Source organism: Primulina huaijiensis, chromosome 3, assembly GCF_012295235.1.
Source record: "Primulina huaijiensis isolate GDHJ02 chromosome 3, ASM1229523v2, whole genome shotgun sequence".
Taxonomy (NCBI): Eukaryota; Viridiplantae; Streptophyta; class Magnoliopsida; order Lamiales; family Gesneriaceae; genus Primulina; species Primulina huaijiensis.
Window position 1 is genome coordinate 3318591 of NC_133308.1, and position 19114 is coordinate 3337704.

The following is a 19114-nucleotide window of genomic DNA, read 5'->3' on the forward strand; positions in this document are numbered from 1 at the left end:
TTTTTTATTACAATATTGAGGTAGTGTGGGATATTTTTTTCCCTTTTACGTACGTTCAAACTTCAAATACACGTTTCTCCTATATTTAAAAAATAAATAAAAATAGATGTTTCTCCCTGGGATATTCCATTTCGGTTAAGTCGTGGTGGCTATATACATAAAGAGTAGGTTTTTTGAGTGAGACAAATTGATTCGGTCTATAATTACATTGAAAATTATATTTTTAACATAAAAAATAATATTTTTATATAGATTGGGACGGATCGAAGATCCGAATCACAAATATAAGTCGTGAGACGATTTCATAGGAGTTTTTACGTGTATAATTAAAAACGCTATATTAGTTAACAACATACTTGTATGATATATTGGAAATTCCAAAATTGAACTTGCGAAGATATTAAGGAGAGAATCAAACACGTGTTGTTCAATATAAGGATTGGCATATAAGATTTTTCATCTACACGTGAGTTTGGTAGGAAATTTAGTCTTCGTTTACACAAATACTTATAAAACATTTTTATAAAAAATTTTTTAAAAAATTATAAAAAATTTTAAAAGTTGTTTTAACAATAAATATGTATTTGAATAACTATTCAATAAAAATTTATAATAAAAATTAATTAAGGTGTTTGGACATCTATTCTATAAAAACATTTTAATTATTTTCTTTTATTACCTTTTTGACCCACAGTTTTTTAATTTTAAAATATCAAAAAATATCTGTCGATTATTCTTTAAAAATTATATTTGGAGATTTTTTTTAAAAAAGTCGTAAACATTTTACAAAAATCTTGTCTAAACAAATGCTTTGAGTTTTTCTCACTTATAAACCACTAAAAATATTTTTAAAGTATTTGTTAAAACAGAACTTTAGTAATTTTAAAATAAAAATATTTTACCGAGCCTCTCTAAAATATTTATTAAAAAAAATTTGGATTCAATAATTTTTTTTAGAAAAAAACATCTTTTCTTTTCTTTCCACTTCTAAAAGGTGCTCTCTAAGCATTTTTTTCATAGGATTTCTTCATCCCAATATCAGTTTCTAGAAAACATAATTTTTTAAAAAATAAATCCTATATCCTAACATATCTAAGATCAGCTTGTGTGCTTTAAAGATGGCTCGACTTCAAAAGGCCGAAAGTGATAAATATATCATATTACTCAACTTCAAAACCGCAGAGATTGCATTCGGATGAATTTGAAATCCATGAATTTCGATTATATTTTTATTGTTTACCATGAAACAATAAATGATATCTTAAATTCACATCTTAGTTATTTACACATTAATTACACAAAGTAGAATGAATTTCAAATAATTTATTATTTAATGAACTTGAAATTCATCCTAATTAACATGAAACATTATATAAATATGGAAGTTGTAGATTTAAAGTTTATTATCTTGTTTTTCTAAAACCATAAAAAAATATTTGAATATATTTGAAATTAATGAATTTGAAATCCATCAATTCAAATACAACCTTATACAAACATTCATTTTATAACTCATATGTCATCAAATTTTAAAGCTTGAAATAAAATATATAAGTTCAGAAATCAATTACAATAAACTTTTCTTTCAACTCAAAAAAAAACAAAAAAAACATAAACAACACCTGACAACTACAAATTCACATTACGTCAACACCAAGTTTAGTTATACCATCAGTTAAAAAAAAAATTAATTATATATGGTATATGTGATATGAATAATTTTTAGAAACACAAGTACACTTCACATACTAGACCGGATACTGGAATATTATTAAACTCCAACTTTTCACTTCCATCTCACGCCAAAGTTTGAATTTTGAGACGTAAGTGTCAGATTCAAGACCTAATTGTAACAAACACCTTCCCAACTCGAAAAACAAAAAACCACGTACACAACATTGTGGCAACTGCAAATTCACATTATTCCAACACTCGGTTTATATATAACATATTCGATATGAATATTTTTTAAAAATAAAATACACTTTACACACTAGGGGAGATGTATTATTAGACTCCAACTTTCACCTCCAAACATCAAGGTCGCGATCTAGCTACATCTCATTCTTCAGAAACGAGAATCCAAGTAGGTCACATAGGTTCCGTAAACAAAAATTGATGGCCGGATTTTCTACCAAGAAAATTTCTGGGACAACCCGAGAAGAAAGCAGACAGGATTCGGTAGAACCACTCGACAACCACTAAATCTTGTCGCCCTCCTTCTGCTCTATCTTCTTTGATGGTTTCTAGTTTAGGATAATGGCAAGGTTTTTGTGGGACTATAAGGTGAGACGGGGCGATTTCGATCCAATACTTAGTTTGTGACGCCTCCTTCACCATTTTTCTTTGATGAAAATAAAGCAAGAAAGATTGAGAAATTGAACAGTTCTGATTTGAAGAGAACTGCAAATGCAAGGTTGTTTAAATAGGGCAATTGCATGCAAAACATAACATATCATCATGCATTTTAAAGAAATTGACGGTATCAAGATGCTACACGTGCGTACGAAGAAATGAGATGCCCCTGAAAACAGGTAAACTGCAGTACAATACTTCGCATGAAATTGATGTCGTGACAAATTATGATAAATGTTTTCTTAATCCTTTGGCACAAAGGCACACCACAAATTTCGTCTGTACAACTTGGTTCTAGAATGATCTATCAATTCCTCTCAGTTGTGATTGATTTCTTGGGTTTAAAATCCATCGTTTAATTCCATCTTGCATGTTTGCTTACAAAAACATTGAAAATCACAAATTAATGTTTCAAGTTCAATATATATTTCAACTACACTTGGGGTGCTTGAAATCATTTCTTGATTAAAAAAAGACATTATTTTGTCACTCAAAACACAACCCCTGGTAACTCATTTCATCCTAAAAAAAAAAAAAAAAAAAACTCGATTTGACCATCTAAGAATTACGTGTACAACACATCTAGCCGACAACCTCAATTTCCTTGCTTTCTTTTTAGTTACTTTCTATATTTACCTTTCGGCCTTGCCAATATCTGTAACAACCACCAACCGACGTGGTAAAATTATGATTCATGTTGGACTGCCAAATGGCACCATCATGGATCCTATAAAAATGATCCAAATGATTGTTCACCGGATATCTCGGGTGTTATACAAGCAAATGAGAGACCTCCAGCAAAATAACACAAGCCTTCAATGAGAAGGGGCAAGAAAAAACTGATACACCACTTAAGATCGACATATTCATGCTCCAGCATCAGTTTCATGTTCGACTGATAAATCACTTGCAGGGGCTTGATAAAAGATGATGTGACGATACGGATGACTCACATTTAGGGATGACAATGGGTAGGGTATGGGTCGGATTTCATACATCCATCCCCATATCCATTTATTAAATTCATCCCCATACCTATCGGGTATTGAATTTCATACCCATACCCATACCCATACCCATCGGATTATCGGATACTCATACCCTACCCAAATACCCAATTATCATATACAATTGAATTTTTTCAAATTTAAATGGTTTCAATGAAGTTATGAATATTCAAAAAATTATTTAAATGAACAATAAGAAAAATTATTCACGCTTTANTATTTTTGAGGATGTCAAGACTTTTTATTGGAGAGCTAGTAACTCATTTTTTTTATGTGATTTATTATGTCGTGAAAATAATNATATATATCAGAGCATATGCACCACGATAAAAACAGCTAATCTGAGAGAGCATATGCACCACGATAAAAACAGCTAATCAATGGACTCTCATCTCAAAGAGCTGTTGAGCCTTAGGCTCTTATGTCAACTTTTAACAGATGTTCATTGTTTTGTCATTGATTTTCACAATGTCTCATGTACAAAAACACGGGGATTTTCATAACAAAAAATAAACAAGAATTTTCTCAAATGACACAATCAACCCAAGATCATGAATAAAACTAGGGATGTCAATGGGTCCGGGTTTTACCCAGACCCGCAATGGACCCACCCCATCTGGTTTGGGCATACTAAATGGGTCATGGGGCGGGTCTCGGGTCCAATTTTTGAGACCCGTCTGGGTATGGGGCGGGTCATGGGTCCTATAATACCCACCCCATATATGTGGATATAAATTGATGTGCTCGCGAAGATTGTTGTGAGGTGACGTGGAAGGTAAATAAATCACATTTTTATTTTGTCATTGTACTTTCATTTTAATTTTGTTACTATACTTTCTGTCTTTAAATTACATTTTTTTTACGGTTTTAAATTACAGTTTTATTTTTTCAATGTACTTTCTCTCTTTAATTTTGTAAGTAATTCTTCAAGTAATTTACCAACTTGTCCCACCATTCTTGATGAAGAGGAAGATGATCCTGAATAATGTGTCTGAAAGATTGATAACTCGCTNATATATATCAGAGCATATGCACCACGATAAAAACAGCTAATCTGAGAGAGCATATGCACCACGATAAAAACAGCTAATCAATGGACTCTCATCTCAAAGAGCTGTTGAGCCTTAGGCTCTTATGTCAACTTTTAACAGATGTTCATTGTTTTGTCATTGATTTTCACAATGTCTCATGTACAAAAACACGGGGATTTTCATAACAAAAAATAAACAAGAATTTTCTCAAATGACACAATCAACCCAAGATCATGAATAAGACCACAACAGGGGGAAAGAACAAAATTTTAAACTAGAGACAAAATAAAATAGTTTCCAACAACATCAACGCCTATGTGAGGAATAAAAAGATTTCACGTCCAAGCATTTAGGGCAGATTCCAAACGATTTGATCAAATTAAGTTCGAGCTCAAGATTGACTAAGCTAACGTAGAATATGAGTACCTTATAAAGGAGCTAGATTTAAGTATCTTTAACATATGTCCAAGTTCTCATCAAGCCACTCAAAGGACAAACTATGATAGAAAAATTATTGTTATTAAATCACAACTTTATCCATAATTTTCTTATCAATTACATACTTCGACATCGAATATCATATGCTGAAAAGAACTTTTTGTTCTCTCATTATCTAATTAACCTTTGATTGATGCATGAAAAAAAAAACAGATAAACTAAAATTGTTTGAGAGCTCATGATACTCTTATCAATCTAGTTAGAGCTGAAATTTTATTTTCAAAGGGCACCTGTGTAGGAGTTACTTGAACTACTCCGGCCCTTCACTCCGCTAAATTGCATCCAAAATAGCCTTCAAGATTAATCAATTGAACATACTCAACGAAACATCAAAATCAAATGTAGTTTATCCAATCAGTACCACGTACATTTAACAAATTCAAGATAACCATATATTGTTTACGTAACGACCATGTGTCATGCAAAATAGGATGCATACAAATTAACAAAAAGAAAACCAGTCCCGCAATCAATTAAGTCGCATTTCGAGAAAACATCACCCTTCTTCAAATTGCATTGTTTATCTAAAGGTACTCCAATAGTACATATCCGCACGAAGTTTCCAAATCAAAATATATATTTTTTTCATATCGTAATCAAAACACAATGACAACGAGAAACAATCAATGCTGGGAACTAATATTCGTACTTAACCTCATCTCAATCTCAGTCCTGTGGAATTTCCACATCTCCATCGGTGATCTCCTGCTGCAAATCCTTAGGATCCTTTCCGTCGACGGTACACCCAACAGAAACGCAAGTGCCGAGAATCTCCTTGACGGTGCCAGCCAAATCCTTAGCCATGGAGCGGGACCTCATCACCTTCGCGATCTCGATAACGTCGTCCAGCGAGATATTCCCGTTGTGCTTGATGTTTTTCGTCTTCTTCCTGTCACGCTCGGGCTCCTTTAATGCCTTGATGACTAAGGCGGCAGCGGAGGGTACAACAGTGACTTTAGCCTGTCTGTTTTGTACGGTAAGCTTGACGGTGACGCGGAGACCTTTCCAATCCTTGGCCGTCTCCTTCGCAATGTCTTCACCGATTTTCTTTGGAGAGAGCCCAAGGGGACCGATTTTAGGAGCAAGGGAACTAGCGGCGCCGACTTCTCCACCGGTGACGCGGACAAATACGTCGACAACCTGCGACGGATCAAACTTTGGAGGCATTGTTCGACTAAATGGAGCGTAGTTTTTGAGTGGAAGCGGGTGGACATCAGAGCTACCAACATGGTTATATGCTAGGGTTAAGGTGGAGTTTCCTTTTTAAGTAAAATTGGGTTTAATTTAAATTAGCCCATTAATATTTTATTGGTTTGGGTTTTGAAACTATGATCCACTGGATCTCAACTTGGCTGGAATTATTAAATCACCTGAAATCGGTAATGATTCCATCCCTTCATTTTTATTTTTAATTTTGGAACCCACAGTCGTTTTCTTTGGTGTGTACTAAGTAAACCCAAAAAATCAACGTGATAGATTGCAAACAACACTGACCAAGCAAACCACACTGGACAAACCATATCTGACGGACTCAAAGCTAGAATGACATAAACAAAGATATATTGAATATCTGACGTCTTGACAGGAGTTCATCATCAAACTACCTCTTGGGGTGTGATTTCGTCCCTTCATAGTTCATGTAGCTGGTTTCAACTAGGCCAATAAGTCATGCCACTGATGGTAATGTAACAACTGGTTTTATTCAAGTAGCACGCGAACTAACATATTTTTTTATTATTTAAAAGACATAAATTTTCAGGATACTTTCTTTTTTTAAAAAAACAAGGACATATTTTCTCAATACTAGTTACTATACACACATGATACGTGTGTGTACAATCTTTTTTATTATTATCGATAGACTAAAGTGAAATTTGACAGATTATGGAGGAACTAAATTGATATTTGAATTGTTGAAATAAAAATAAAAGTGTGTGTTGAAATTTAAAAAAAAAATAAAAAACAAAAGTGTAATATTATTTTATATANCTAAATTGATATTTGAATTGTTGAAATAAAAATAAAAGTGTGTGTTGAAATTTAAAAAAAAATAAAAAACAAAAGTGTAATATTATCTTATATAAGGGTAAAATTGGAAAAAAAAGTTGATGTCCTCTTTAGGTAGTTATTATCATGTCTTCACACTTAATATAATAGTATAGATATACTTCAAATATAAAACTTAAAATATGGGTGGCATTTTGTACTTATATGGGTAATTGGGTATGAAACACAAGATGTTTTCAAATGCACATATTAAAAATAATTAAGAGTGGTATTTGAGTTAATGGATTTGATTGAAGTAGATATTTGATTTGGAGATGGATTTAATGGGTGTTTTTGAAATCAAGTCACAATTATTATTGAAATAGTAGGTCTCTTGTGAGATAGTCTCACGAATTTTTATCTGTGATACGGGTCAATCTTACCGATATTCACAATAAAAATTAATATTTTCTCATGGATGACCCAAATAAAATATCTNGTGAGACAGTCTCACGAATTTTTATCTGTGAGACGGGTCAATCTTAACGATATTCACAATAAAAATTAATATTTTTTCATGGATGACCTAAATAAAATATCCGTCTCACAAAATACAACTCGTGAGACCGTCTCACACAAGTTTTTGTCTTATTGAGTAGGTCTCTTGTGAGACAGTATCACGAATCTTTATCTATGAGATGGGTCAACCTTACCGATATTCACAATGAAAAGTAATATTTTTTCATGGATGACCCAAATAAGAGATATGTCTCATAAAATACGACTCGTGAGACCGTCTCACACGAATTTTTGCCTTATTAAAATTACATAACTTGATATAAGATAAATATAAAATTCACTTCAAATTTGTCGATTACACAAATCAAAGAATTTGAAATCAATAAATTCAATAATCTCAGATACAATAATCCAAGTATAACCTACCTAAGATTCATTTTGTAGGTTATTTAAAAAAGAAGTGTGTGGGCCAAAAAAAAAAAAAGCAAAGATTTCATAAACAGCTTTTATTAAAATATGTGGAAGCTAAATCAAATGGTTTAAATTTATTCAATAAATAAAAAATATATATTATCACAACAAACGGAATTATAAGGCATTGAAATGGAGCCTAAACGATGGAAACAAAATGTCAATTCTTTAAAAAAGGTAATAACGCCATTGAAGAAGCTATCGCAAAGTCGCAACTTGTAAGCCATGACTTCGCTAATTTTTTTCTTTTAAAGCCAATAATTCAAAATTGTCGCTCGTTTGGAAGTCATTCTCCAGAAAAAGATGAATGAGACCTGAATTTGGACAATACCACCAACATCAAAAATTCCAACAATGGTCCCGAACCCAATTTTTCCAATGGCATCTTATGGCAGGAAAATGAAAGCCTGCAAGTAGAGAGAACCATCATCCAATCCACAGTTCAATTAAAAAAAATAAGGTAAGGATCATTTGACAGTATTTTTGCTGATATTCGAATAGTAATTTGGCGTTTGGTTGTTTTTAGTCATATCGAAGTGTAAAATATTGATGTGACATTGAAAATCGTTGATTTAATATAAAAAAAATTGATTATGTGTCTGACGTCGTGTCAATACTAAGACGATAGAAGTTTATAAACCAATAAAAAACACAGTAACATGACTAAAACACAATTTAATGTTAAGTTAGATGAGAAAAAAGTAAACATCACAATTTAGATACTTTAAATTGACTTGTTCCCCAGATATTATTAGCAAAGTACGACTGAGATTTCTTCATGTCTTTAAAATGTGAAATTGCTATTTGGTTAATGTGGGGTTTGAGAATAAGTTTGAGAATATTGTGAAAAAGCTCTGCCTTTAGTATTTACTGCAAAATTAAGCAAAATTAATTTTGCATAAGTGTATTTACAGAAAAATTAACGTAAAAAATAATGACCGTTTATTAGTATTTGTGTCACAGATATAGTTATGATAAATTATATTTTTATTTTCGGAAAGGAGAAAAATGAAAAATAATTGAAAATCGGTCTTGTGAAAGAAACAAAATTTGGTTGCTTAACTCGAGAAGAGGCTTTGAAAATGATAGGTTATGAAATGGAAAGATTATAACGTTTGCCCATTTGGGTTCTCAATTTTCTTTTCCTTTGGTTTTTTATATTAAAACAAAAAATATTTACGATTCAAACAAATTTAGATTCTTTTTCAACAAAGATAATAACACGTACAAAATACACAAACGAAGAACAATTTTTTTATTTAAAAAAATTCATAAAATTTTTACAAAAATCTTATGAAAAAACATATTTTAATTTTTGTTTCTCATACAATGTTTTTTTGTTATATAAACGATGAATCAATGTGTATATATTGAATTTATATATTCTCAGCAATTTCCAAAACAAAAAATATAACGTACAGAATAAAGCATTTCTTTTGGTTATATAAATGTAATTATATTATATTATGCAGAGAGAGATCGAGTAGAAGATTGGCTTTTGACACATTAACTTTACCTTTTCTTCCAATCCGTATACAAAAAGAGGAATCACCTTCCCTATTGAGCATTTTAAAAGGTAATAATAGGACTATGATTGATACAAACAATTATATAATTTAGATTAACACTCATATAATATATTTAAGAATTTATAGTTAACATATTATTATTCCTTTAGTATTTTTGCTAAATTGATATGATCAATATAAGATTTTGTCTTTCTAGATTAAAAGATCTAACTTGATTTATTTCTAGATGACAATATTTTGGTTGACTTATCTCTACATATTATAAGATTTGATTTTAATATGGTATTTATCCCTAAAATATTTGACAAAAACTTGTGTGAGACGATCTCACGGGCCGTATTTTGTGAGACAAATCTCTTATTTGGGTCATAAATAAAAAAGTTTTACTTTTTATGCTAAGAGTATTATTTTTTATTGTGAATATCGGTAGGTTTGACTCGTCTCACAGATAAAAATTCGTGAGACCGTCTTACAAGAAACCTACTCAAGATATTTTATCCTAGTTTGAAAGAGTTATATGCATGATTGATACAGAGAAAGTAAAAGAATACTGGAAGAAATGTTTAACATAAAACTACTATATAATTGAATAGTTGAGTGTTTCAGATTTAATATTAAACGTGGTATTGTAATACCTAAGACAACGTGCGGCTGAATAATTTAACACAGAAAATTTTACGTAAATAAATCAAAACGCAAAATAAATATGCACGAGTAGAGGTGTGCAAAACTTCGGTTAAACCGAATTAACCGACCGAAGCGAATTAATTAAAAAAATCGGTTCGGTTAATTCAGACATTTGGTTTTGACATTTTAAAAAATCGGTTAATTCGGTTCGGTTTCGCTTCTAATTTTAAAAATTCAGTTAAACCGAAAAATATAATTTATATTAATTTAAATTGTAAATGGATAATTAAAAATTAATGGTAAAGAAGCCCAACTTTTAATATATATGCCAAACTTGTCAACCCATTATAAGTTTCATTTGACCTAATTGAGAAGGCATCTTAAGCGAAGGAAATTTCACGCAGACGGGCTTCGAAGGTGACGGATGAGTGCGGGAGGCAAGTGCTGAGCGGGCTCTTCAACAACGAAAACAAGCTGGCCAGAGGTGACAATGTTGGTTTTATTTATTAGTACAAGTGCTCTTGCATCTATGCTTTTTTGGACTTTGAATTTCTTGAAGAAGTATGTTTTCTTCTGAAATTTCTGCCGTTGATTTGCTCTTCATGTGCTGCCCCTTCTTTCGCAGTGATTGTAAATGGATCTGAGGATGATGAGATAGTGTGCTAGTTAATTCAATTTTCAGTTTTTGTGTTAGGTTGGTTTTTTTTTTTTTTATAGTTTTTTTAGGATTAATCTTAAGTTTTATTACGGTGCAATAAATCTAAATCCATGATGGATTTATGATTGTGTTCGCTGGTTCTGTTTTCGATTAGTGGGTGTATGAAGTTGGGTGGTCGTTTAAATTATAATGAGGTTCAATGTACAGATGTTTAGCACAACCTGCACATATTTAAAAAGACAATCAATTCTTGAGAAGTACAAAAAGCAAAAGGCGCAGAGTTTTGGTGATGGTAATATTTCAGAATTGGATAGATATCTAAATGAAATGGTTGAGGAATATTCTGAATATTTTGATATTTTGGGATGGTGGAAGCAAAATGGTCATAGATTTTCCATACTTTCTGAAGTTGCTCGTGATGTGTTGGCTATTCAAATATCAACTGTTGCTTCAGAATCTGCTTTTAGTACTGGTGGCCGAGTACTTGATTGTTTTAGGAGTTCATTGACTCCTAAGATAGCGGAAAGCCTTGTCTGCACACAAGATTGGCTCCGTTCATGCCCAATACCAATTAATGTTGAAAAGACTTTGGAGGATATGGAAAACCTAGAAGATCGTAAGTTTTTTTTTTATAAAAATGTTATATTTATAATTTTTTTATTGCTATAAACTTCTAAATTATTTTACTTGTATGTCATAAATCATAAATGAAATACGTAAGTGAGAATGATAAATGAAACATTTTGTCATGTATTTTATTATGCTCTTTGTTTCATCTTCTGAATTCTTACTTCTCGAACATTATTCTATGTCCATCCATGGTTGATGCTAACTCATTTTTCTACGATAAACAAAGATTATCACATCTTATCTTATGTTCTTTTTCGTGTGTTTTGGAATTTTGATTTATCGAGGTGCCGGGCTTTTGAAACTGCATAATGACATTCAAAGTTGTGGATACGAGGACGTGAAGATTATGTGGGAATTGCTGAGAATAATAGAATCCAAGTAATGTCGCACCACGACAAGCACAAAAGTATATGGTTTTGGAGGAATTTTTCATGGTCCAGCACCCATTCAAACCATGAAGGAGCAGCAGTTTCCTGTTCTTAAAATCAAACTTGATGAAGAAAAGTTCTCCAACTATTGCACAATAATATTATGATGAGAGACTTGATTTCCTTCGAGATAGTCATGCACTCATGCTTACGTTTTGGTGATTGTAATATCTTCAAGTTTGTATCGTTTATGTTTGATCGTAATATCTTCAAGTTTGATTGTAATTTCTTTGAGTTTGTATCGTTTAAGATAGTCATGCCCTCATGCTTTCTTTTTCTTTTTCTTTTTTTTTTTTTTTTTTTTTTTTTTTTTTTTTTTTTGGGTTATAATTCACATTTTTTTTAAAAAAAAATCGGTTATTTCGGTTCGGTTAATTCGGTTTCTATGATTAATTCGGTCAGTTCGGTTATTCTGAAATAAAATCGGTTATATGTCTATTCGGTTCGGTCGATCACCGAATAGATCGATTGCACACTCCTATGCACGAGTGACGTGTCTCGAGGCATAAGATGCGTTATAAAAATAGTTAGATATTGTGAGATAAATTAACAATCCATTTCGATATTTTGTATAAAAATATTTCTAAAATTCATCTTCTAATTAAAAATGTGTAATACAAAACAATTATGAATTTCCTCAAACTTTGTATTTGGTGCACACATAATTGGGCAGAAACGGACAAAAGAGAAGATGAGATGATAAGCTGACACGTGACTGACCATTTGTCACCATTGATGGGTTACAGAGACCAGATGGCTCGTGCTGCGCACGCATTTCAAATCTTATTTTCATCACCATTTCAATATTGTTGTGAAAAAGTAAAAATTTACGGTAAAAAAGTAAAAATCTCAAACTCTCAAAATTATCACACTACACACTTTATAATATTTTTCTCTCAACTCAATTGTGATTTTCTTCACAAATGAGAGATCTATTTATAGAAAATTTTTACAAATAATCCAAAAATAAAATACATCATTACCTACATCATCACACACTAATTTTCAATATTCAACACCTAATTTTACCTAATTTTCAACATTCAACATTCACATTTTCAACACAAATATTTAACACATTTTTAAATAATTTTTCAACACTCCCCCTTGTGATGATGATCATAATGATTGTATACATTACGTGTTTTTATACTGCCTCGTTAAAAACCTTACTAGGAAAAACCCATTGGGATAAAAACCATAGTAAGGGAAAAAGAGTGCAGTCACGTAAACTCCCCCTCATGTTGACACGAACAATTCTTCACAAATTTCGTAGATTGCGCATCCCAATATTATATATGTGCTTTCTGAATATTGTCGTAGGAAGTGCCTTTGTGAAGAGATCTGATGAGTTTTCACTTGATTGAATGTGACGAACATCAATACATTTATTCTTCTCAAGCTCCTTGGTGAATGCGAAGAACTTAGGAGGAATATGTTTAGTTCTGTCGCTTTTTATGTATCCTTCTTTCATTTGAGCAACACATGCAGCATTATCTTCATATAGTATCACAGGCTTCTCGTCGAATGATAATCCGCATGAGATTTGGATATGTTGAGTCATTGATTTTAACCACACACATTCACGGCTTGCTTCATGTAGTGCAATAATCTCGGCATGATTTGATGAAGTTGTTACAAGTGTTTGTTTCTGTGAACGCCAAGAAATTGCAGTGCCTCCACGAGTAAATACATATCCAGTTTGAGAACGTGCTTTGTGTGGATCAGATAAGTATCCAGCATCGGCATAACCAATTATACTTGGATTAGCATCTTTTGAATACAAAAGTCCCAAGTCTGTCGTTCCTCGTAGATAACGGAATATATGTTTAATTCCGTTCCAATGTCTCTTTGTTGGATATGTGCTAAATCTTGCCAATAAATTTACGGCAAAAGATATATCAGGCCTTGTACAATTTGTAAGATACATAAGGGCACCGATAGCACTTAGATATGGTACTTCTGGACCAAGAATATCTTCATCATCTTCACATGGACGGAATGGATCCTTTTCTATGTTTAATGATCTAACAACCATTGGAGTACTTAAAGGATTTGATTTGTCCATATTAAAACGTTTAAGGATCTTTTCTGTATAATTTGTCTGGTGAACAAATATTCCACATTCTTTTTGTTCAATTTGTAAACCCAGACAATACTTGGTTTTTCCAAGATCCTTCATTTCAAATTCTTCTTTCAAGTATGACACAACTTCTTGAATTTCCTTATTTGTTCCAATGATGTTTAAATCATCAACATATACAGCAATAATTACGCATCCGGATGTTGTTTTCTTAATGAAAACACAAGGGCATATTGAATTATTTACATATCCCTTTTTCATCAAGTGATCACTTAGCCTATTATACCACATTCTGCCGGATTGCTTCAACCCATATAATGATCTTAGTAATTTCACAGAATAACATTCTCTGGGTTTTGAACTTTGTGCTTCAGGCATCTTAAATCCTTCAGGGATTTTCATATATATATTACTATCAAGTGATCCATATAAGTAGGCTGTAACAACATCCATAAGACGCATTTCTAAATTTTCAGATACTGCCAAGCTAATCAAATACCGAAACGTAATTGCATCCATCACAGGAGAATACGTTTCTTCATAATCAATTCCAGGCCTTTGAGAAAAACCTTGTGCAACAAGTCGAGCTTTATATCTTACTATTTCATTTTTCTCATTTCGCTTTCGAATAAAAACCCATTTGTATCCAACAGGTTTTACACCTTCAGGTGTAAGGACTATAGGTCCAAAAACATTACGTTTATTTAGCGAATCCAATTCAACCTGGATGGCATCTTTCCATTTTATCCAATCCTGCCGATTTTTACATTCACCAAAAGATTTTGGTTCATGATCTTCATTATCATTTATGATGTCGATTGCCACATTATAAGAAAATATATCATCAATTTCTTCTATATCTTTTCGGTTCCATATTTTTCCAGTATTAATATAATTGATAGAGATTTCATGATTCTCGTCAGTTTGTGGTTCTGACAAAACATTTTCATCATCATGTGTTTCTTCAGGAACATCATTCTCTATTTTGTGATCATTATGTGTTTCTTCAGGAACATCATTCTCTATTTTGTGATCATTGTGTTTCTCTATGAATTTTCTTTTTCGAGGATTTTTATCCTTGGAACCAACTGGCCTTCCACGCTTCAGGCGTTTAATGACATCATGACTATCTTCAATTTGTTTCTTCGGAATTTCAATTCGAGCAGGGGCATTTGCAGCATGTATATATGATTTAGTTACCCCTTTTGTGTCTGCAAATGCATCTGGTATTTGATTTGCTATTCTTTGCAAGTGCACAATTTGCTGTACATCTTTTTCACATTGTTTTGTTCTTGGATCCAGATGTAACAATGATGATACATACCATGTAATTTCTTTTTCGGTATGTTTCTGTTCTCCCCCTAACATTGGGAAGATTTCCTCATTAAAATGACAATCAGCAAAACGTGCTGTGAACACGTCGCCTGTCTGTGGTTCAAGATATCGAATGATCGATGGACTATCATAACCAATATAAATTCCAATCTTTCTTTGAGGTCCCATTTTCTTTCGTTGAGGTGGTGCAATAGGCACATACACCATACATCCAAAAATTCTCAGATGAGAAATGTCTGGTTCTTTACCAAATGCAAGCTGCAATGGGGAGTATTTATGATATGCACTTGGTCTGATGCGAATTAATGAAGCAGCATGTAAAATTGCATGTCCCCATATAGAAATAGGGAGCTTTGTTTTCATAATCATTGGTCTAGCAATCATTTGCAGACGTTTAATCAATGATTCAGCCAATCCATTTTGAGTATGTACATGAGCAACAGGATGCTCAACAATGATTCCCATAGACATACAATAATCATTGAAAGTCTGGGAAGTAAATTCACCAGCATTATCAAGTCTAATTTTCTTGATTGTATAATCGGGAAATTGATTCCTCAATTTTATTATTTGAGCAAGTAATCTTGCAAATGCAACATTTCGAGTTGACAATAAACATACATGTGACCATCTGCTGGAGGCATCAATCAATACCATAAAGTATCTGAATGGTCCACATGGTGGATGGATTGGTCCACAAATATCACCCTGAATACGTTCAAGAAACATTGGTGATTCAGTTTGGATTTTGGCTGGTGATGGTCTTATAATAAGTTTTCCAAGAGAACATGCTTTACATTGAAACTTATTATTCTGAAAGATCTTCTGGTCTTTCAATGGATGACCATGTGTATTTTCTATAATTCTTCGCATCATTGTTGAACCAGGATGTCCTAATCGATCATGCCAATTGGTTAATATTGAAGAATTATCAATTACCATGTTTGATTCAATGGGACGTATATGTGTATAATGCAATCCAGTAGGGAGCATTGGTAGTTTTTCAATCACATATTTCTTTCCTGATTTATATGTGGTAAGACACATATATTTCTCATTCCCTTCATTCATTGTTTGAGTATCATACCCATGGGAATATATATCATTAAAACTCAACAAATTTCTTTTCGATTGTGGTGAATATAAAGCATCATTGATCAAAAATTTTGTACCATTAGGTAACAAAAATTGTGCTTTACCACATCCTTTAATCAAGTCTACAGGACCTGATATTGTATTCACCGTTGTTTTTGTTGGTTTTAGTTCCAAGAAATATCTTTTATCTCGGAGGATAGTGTGCGTTGTACCACTATCGGGTATGCAAACTTCAGCTTTGCTCATAGCATTTTCCATATTTGAACTTCAAAAAATATGCAATGAAAAAAAATTAATGACAATACATATTTAAATATAACACATATCATAATTGTACAATAAAACATTATCATATAAATACATGAAAAATAAATTATTGTACATTTATATTCTACCACTATATTGTTCATTTTCAGAGAAATCATTGAGAAAATCTGCAGCATCAATATTGTTCATTTCTATCCCACCAACATATTGATCATTTCCAGAGAAATCATTCATAAAATCAGCAGCATCAAAATGAGTTGAATCACTCAAACGGTCACTTCGCTCAGTGAAGTTGGTCTCCTTTTCTTTCCCCTTTATCGATTCTTTATAAAGTTTGCAAAGATGCTCAGGGGCTCGACAAATACGAGACCAATGTCCTGGAGTACCGCATCTGAAACAAGAACTTTCAAATCTTTTCGAGTGATTTTCATTAACACTCATGTTTTCTTGATGCCTTTTCTGTGGATGGTTTGGGACGTTATTTTGAGATGAGTTATAGAAATAACTATCTCGATTATTTTCAAAACCACGGCCGCGTCCACGACCACGACCACTTCCTCGTCCACGTCCACGTCCACGACCTCGACCTCGACCTCGACCTCGACCAAAACCTTGTCTTTGAATTTGATTTTGGTTTCCAGGTTTAAATTCATTTTTACTTACAGCATTTACTTCTGGAAATGCTGTTGATCCAGTGGGTCGGGACTGATGATTTCTCATTAATAGCTCGTTGTTCTTTTCCGCCACAAGAAGACAGGCGATGAGTTCAGAATATCTCGCAAATCCACGCACTCTATATTGTTGCTGTAGTGTTATATTTGATGCGTGAAACGTGGAAAATGTTTTTTCAAGCATTTCCGATTCTGTAACCTCATGTCCACAAAATTTTAACTGCGAGATTATTCTATACATCGCTGAATTGTAATCACTGACTTTTTTAAAGTCTTGGAATCTTAACATATTCCATTCATCACGGGCGGTCGGAAGTATAACTTCCCTTATATGTTCAAATCTCTCTTTTAATCCTTTCCACAGAGCCATGGGATCTTTTTCGATGAGATATTCACATTTTAAACCTTCATCAAGGTGTCGTCGTAAAAATATTATAGCTTTTGCTTTTTCTTGTGATGAAGATATACCATTTTCTTTAATGGTCTCGCTTAGACCCAATGACTCAAGATGCATTTCTACATCAAGAGTCCATGGCATATAGTTTTTCCCAGTAATATCAAGAGCGATGAATTCGAGCTTTGCCAAGTTTGCCATGGTGGTACTAAAAATTACGATGCATTTTATTAGTTAATGAATATTGCAATACAAAGTAATGGATAAACAACAAGTACAAGTATTCGTAAAAATAAAGAAAACACACGAGGAGGATATTCTCCGATAAATACAAGACTGGTGAGTATGATAACCAAAATAATTAAAAATAACCTCGTGAAAGCCATCTTCTTTTTTTCTTCGAAAATTTGATGAAGAATAATTTTTAGAGAAGAAGAGAAAGTTGGAGTGATTGAATGTATTTGTGAGATTGTATTTATAGAGCAAAAACTAGCCGTTTTGTTACCGTTTATTACCGTTGGTGTATAAGAAAATAAATGTATGTATTTGTATAATTTTATGGTAATAATATGGTGTATATAATATTAGTCATATTTAAATAATTATGTATATCATATCACATTATTATAATTAGGTGTCATAAGTTATTTTGTTTAAAAAACCTTATAGGCTTTTATACTTGTCGTATCCCTTACCGGGAGTGTGGGATGTCGTCTTAACATCCTCCCAGGATTTATAACAAGTTTTTGAAAAAATTATTTTTATTATTTCTAACAATAACATTATATTATATATTACATATATAAACAATAAATAAATAACAGTAAAATAAATATTATTACTTTTGTTACCTTTTTCTTCTGTTCGGAGCTTGGAAAAATATGGAGGACTTTTAGAGCTTCGTGCTGATAACGTGTTGTGAAAAAGTAAAAATTTACGGTAAAAAAGTAAAAATCTCAAACTCTCAAAATTATCACACTACACACTTTATAATATTTTTCTCTCAACTCAATTGTGATTTTCTTCACAAATGAGAGATCTATTTATAGAAAATTTTTACAAATAATCCAAAAATAAAATACATCATTACCTACATCATCACACACTAATTTTCAATATTCAACACCTAATTTTACCTAATTTTCAACATTCAACATTCACATTTTCAACACAAATATTTAACACATTTTTAAATAATTTTTCAACAAATATAATATATATTTTCCAGGACCAACTTTTATGTTTCATTTATATATACAGGGTTAATTAGGGTTAATTTTTTGAGACGATTTCATATTTATTTATTTATAAATAAATAAATTTCATTTATATTTATAATAAAAAATATTATTTTTTATGAATAATTCAAATAAAAAATATGTCTTACGAAATTGACTCATAAAACCGTCTCAAAATATTTTTTATATGTGTATATATAATAACAACCTCAATTAAGGAGTAATATTTTATTTAGGACATAAGGAATATTTAAAATTTATTTTTCGGAAAATATAAATTTTGTATTCATAC

General features: G+C 31.9%; 1 protein-coding gene across 1 annotated transcript; it reads right to left on the reverse strand.

The window, feature by feature from the left end:
- Positions 1 to 5333: 5333 nt before the first annotated feature.
- On the reverse strand, positions 5334 to 6147 carry LOC140973116 (large ribosomal subunit protein uL11-like). Its single transcript, XM_073435708.1, has one exon. It carries the CDS (start codon positions 6056 to 6058, stop codon positions 5558 to 5560), a length of 501 nt encoding a protein of 166 aa, XP_073291809.1. The 5' UTR covers positions 6059 to 6147; the 3' UTR covers positions 5334 to 5557.
- Between the last annotated feature and the right edge of the window lie 12967 nt (positions 6148 to 19114).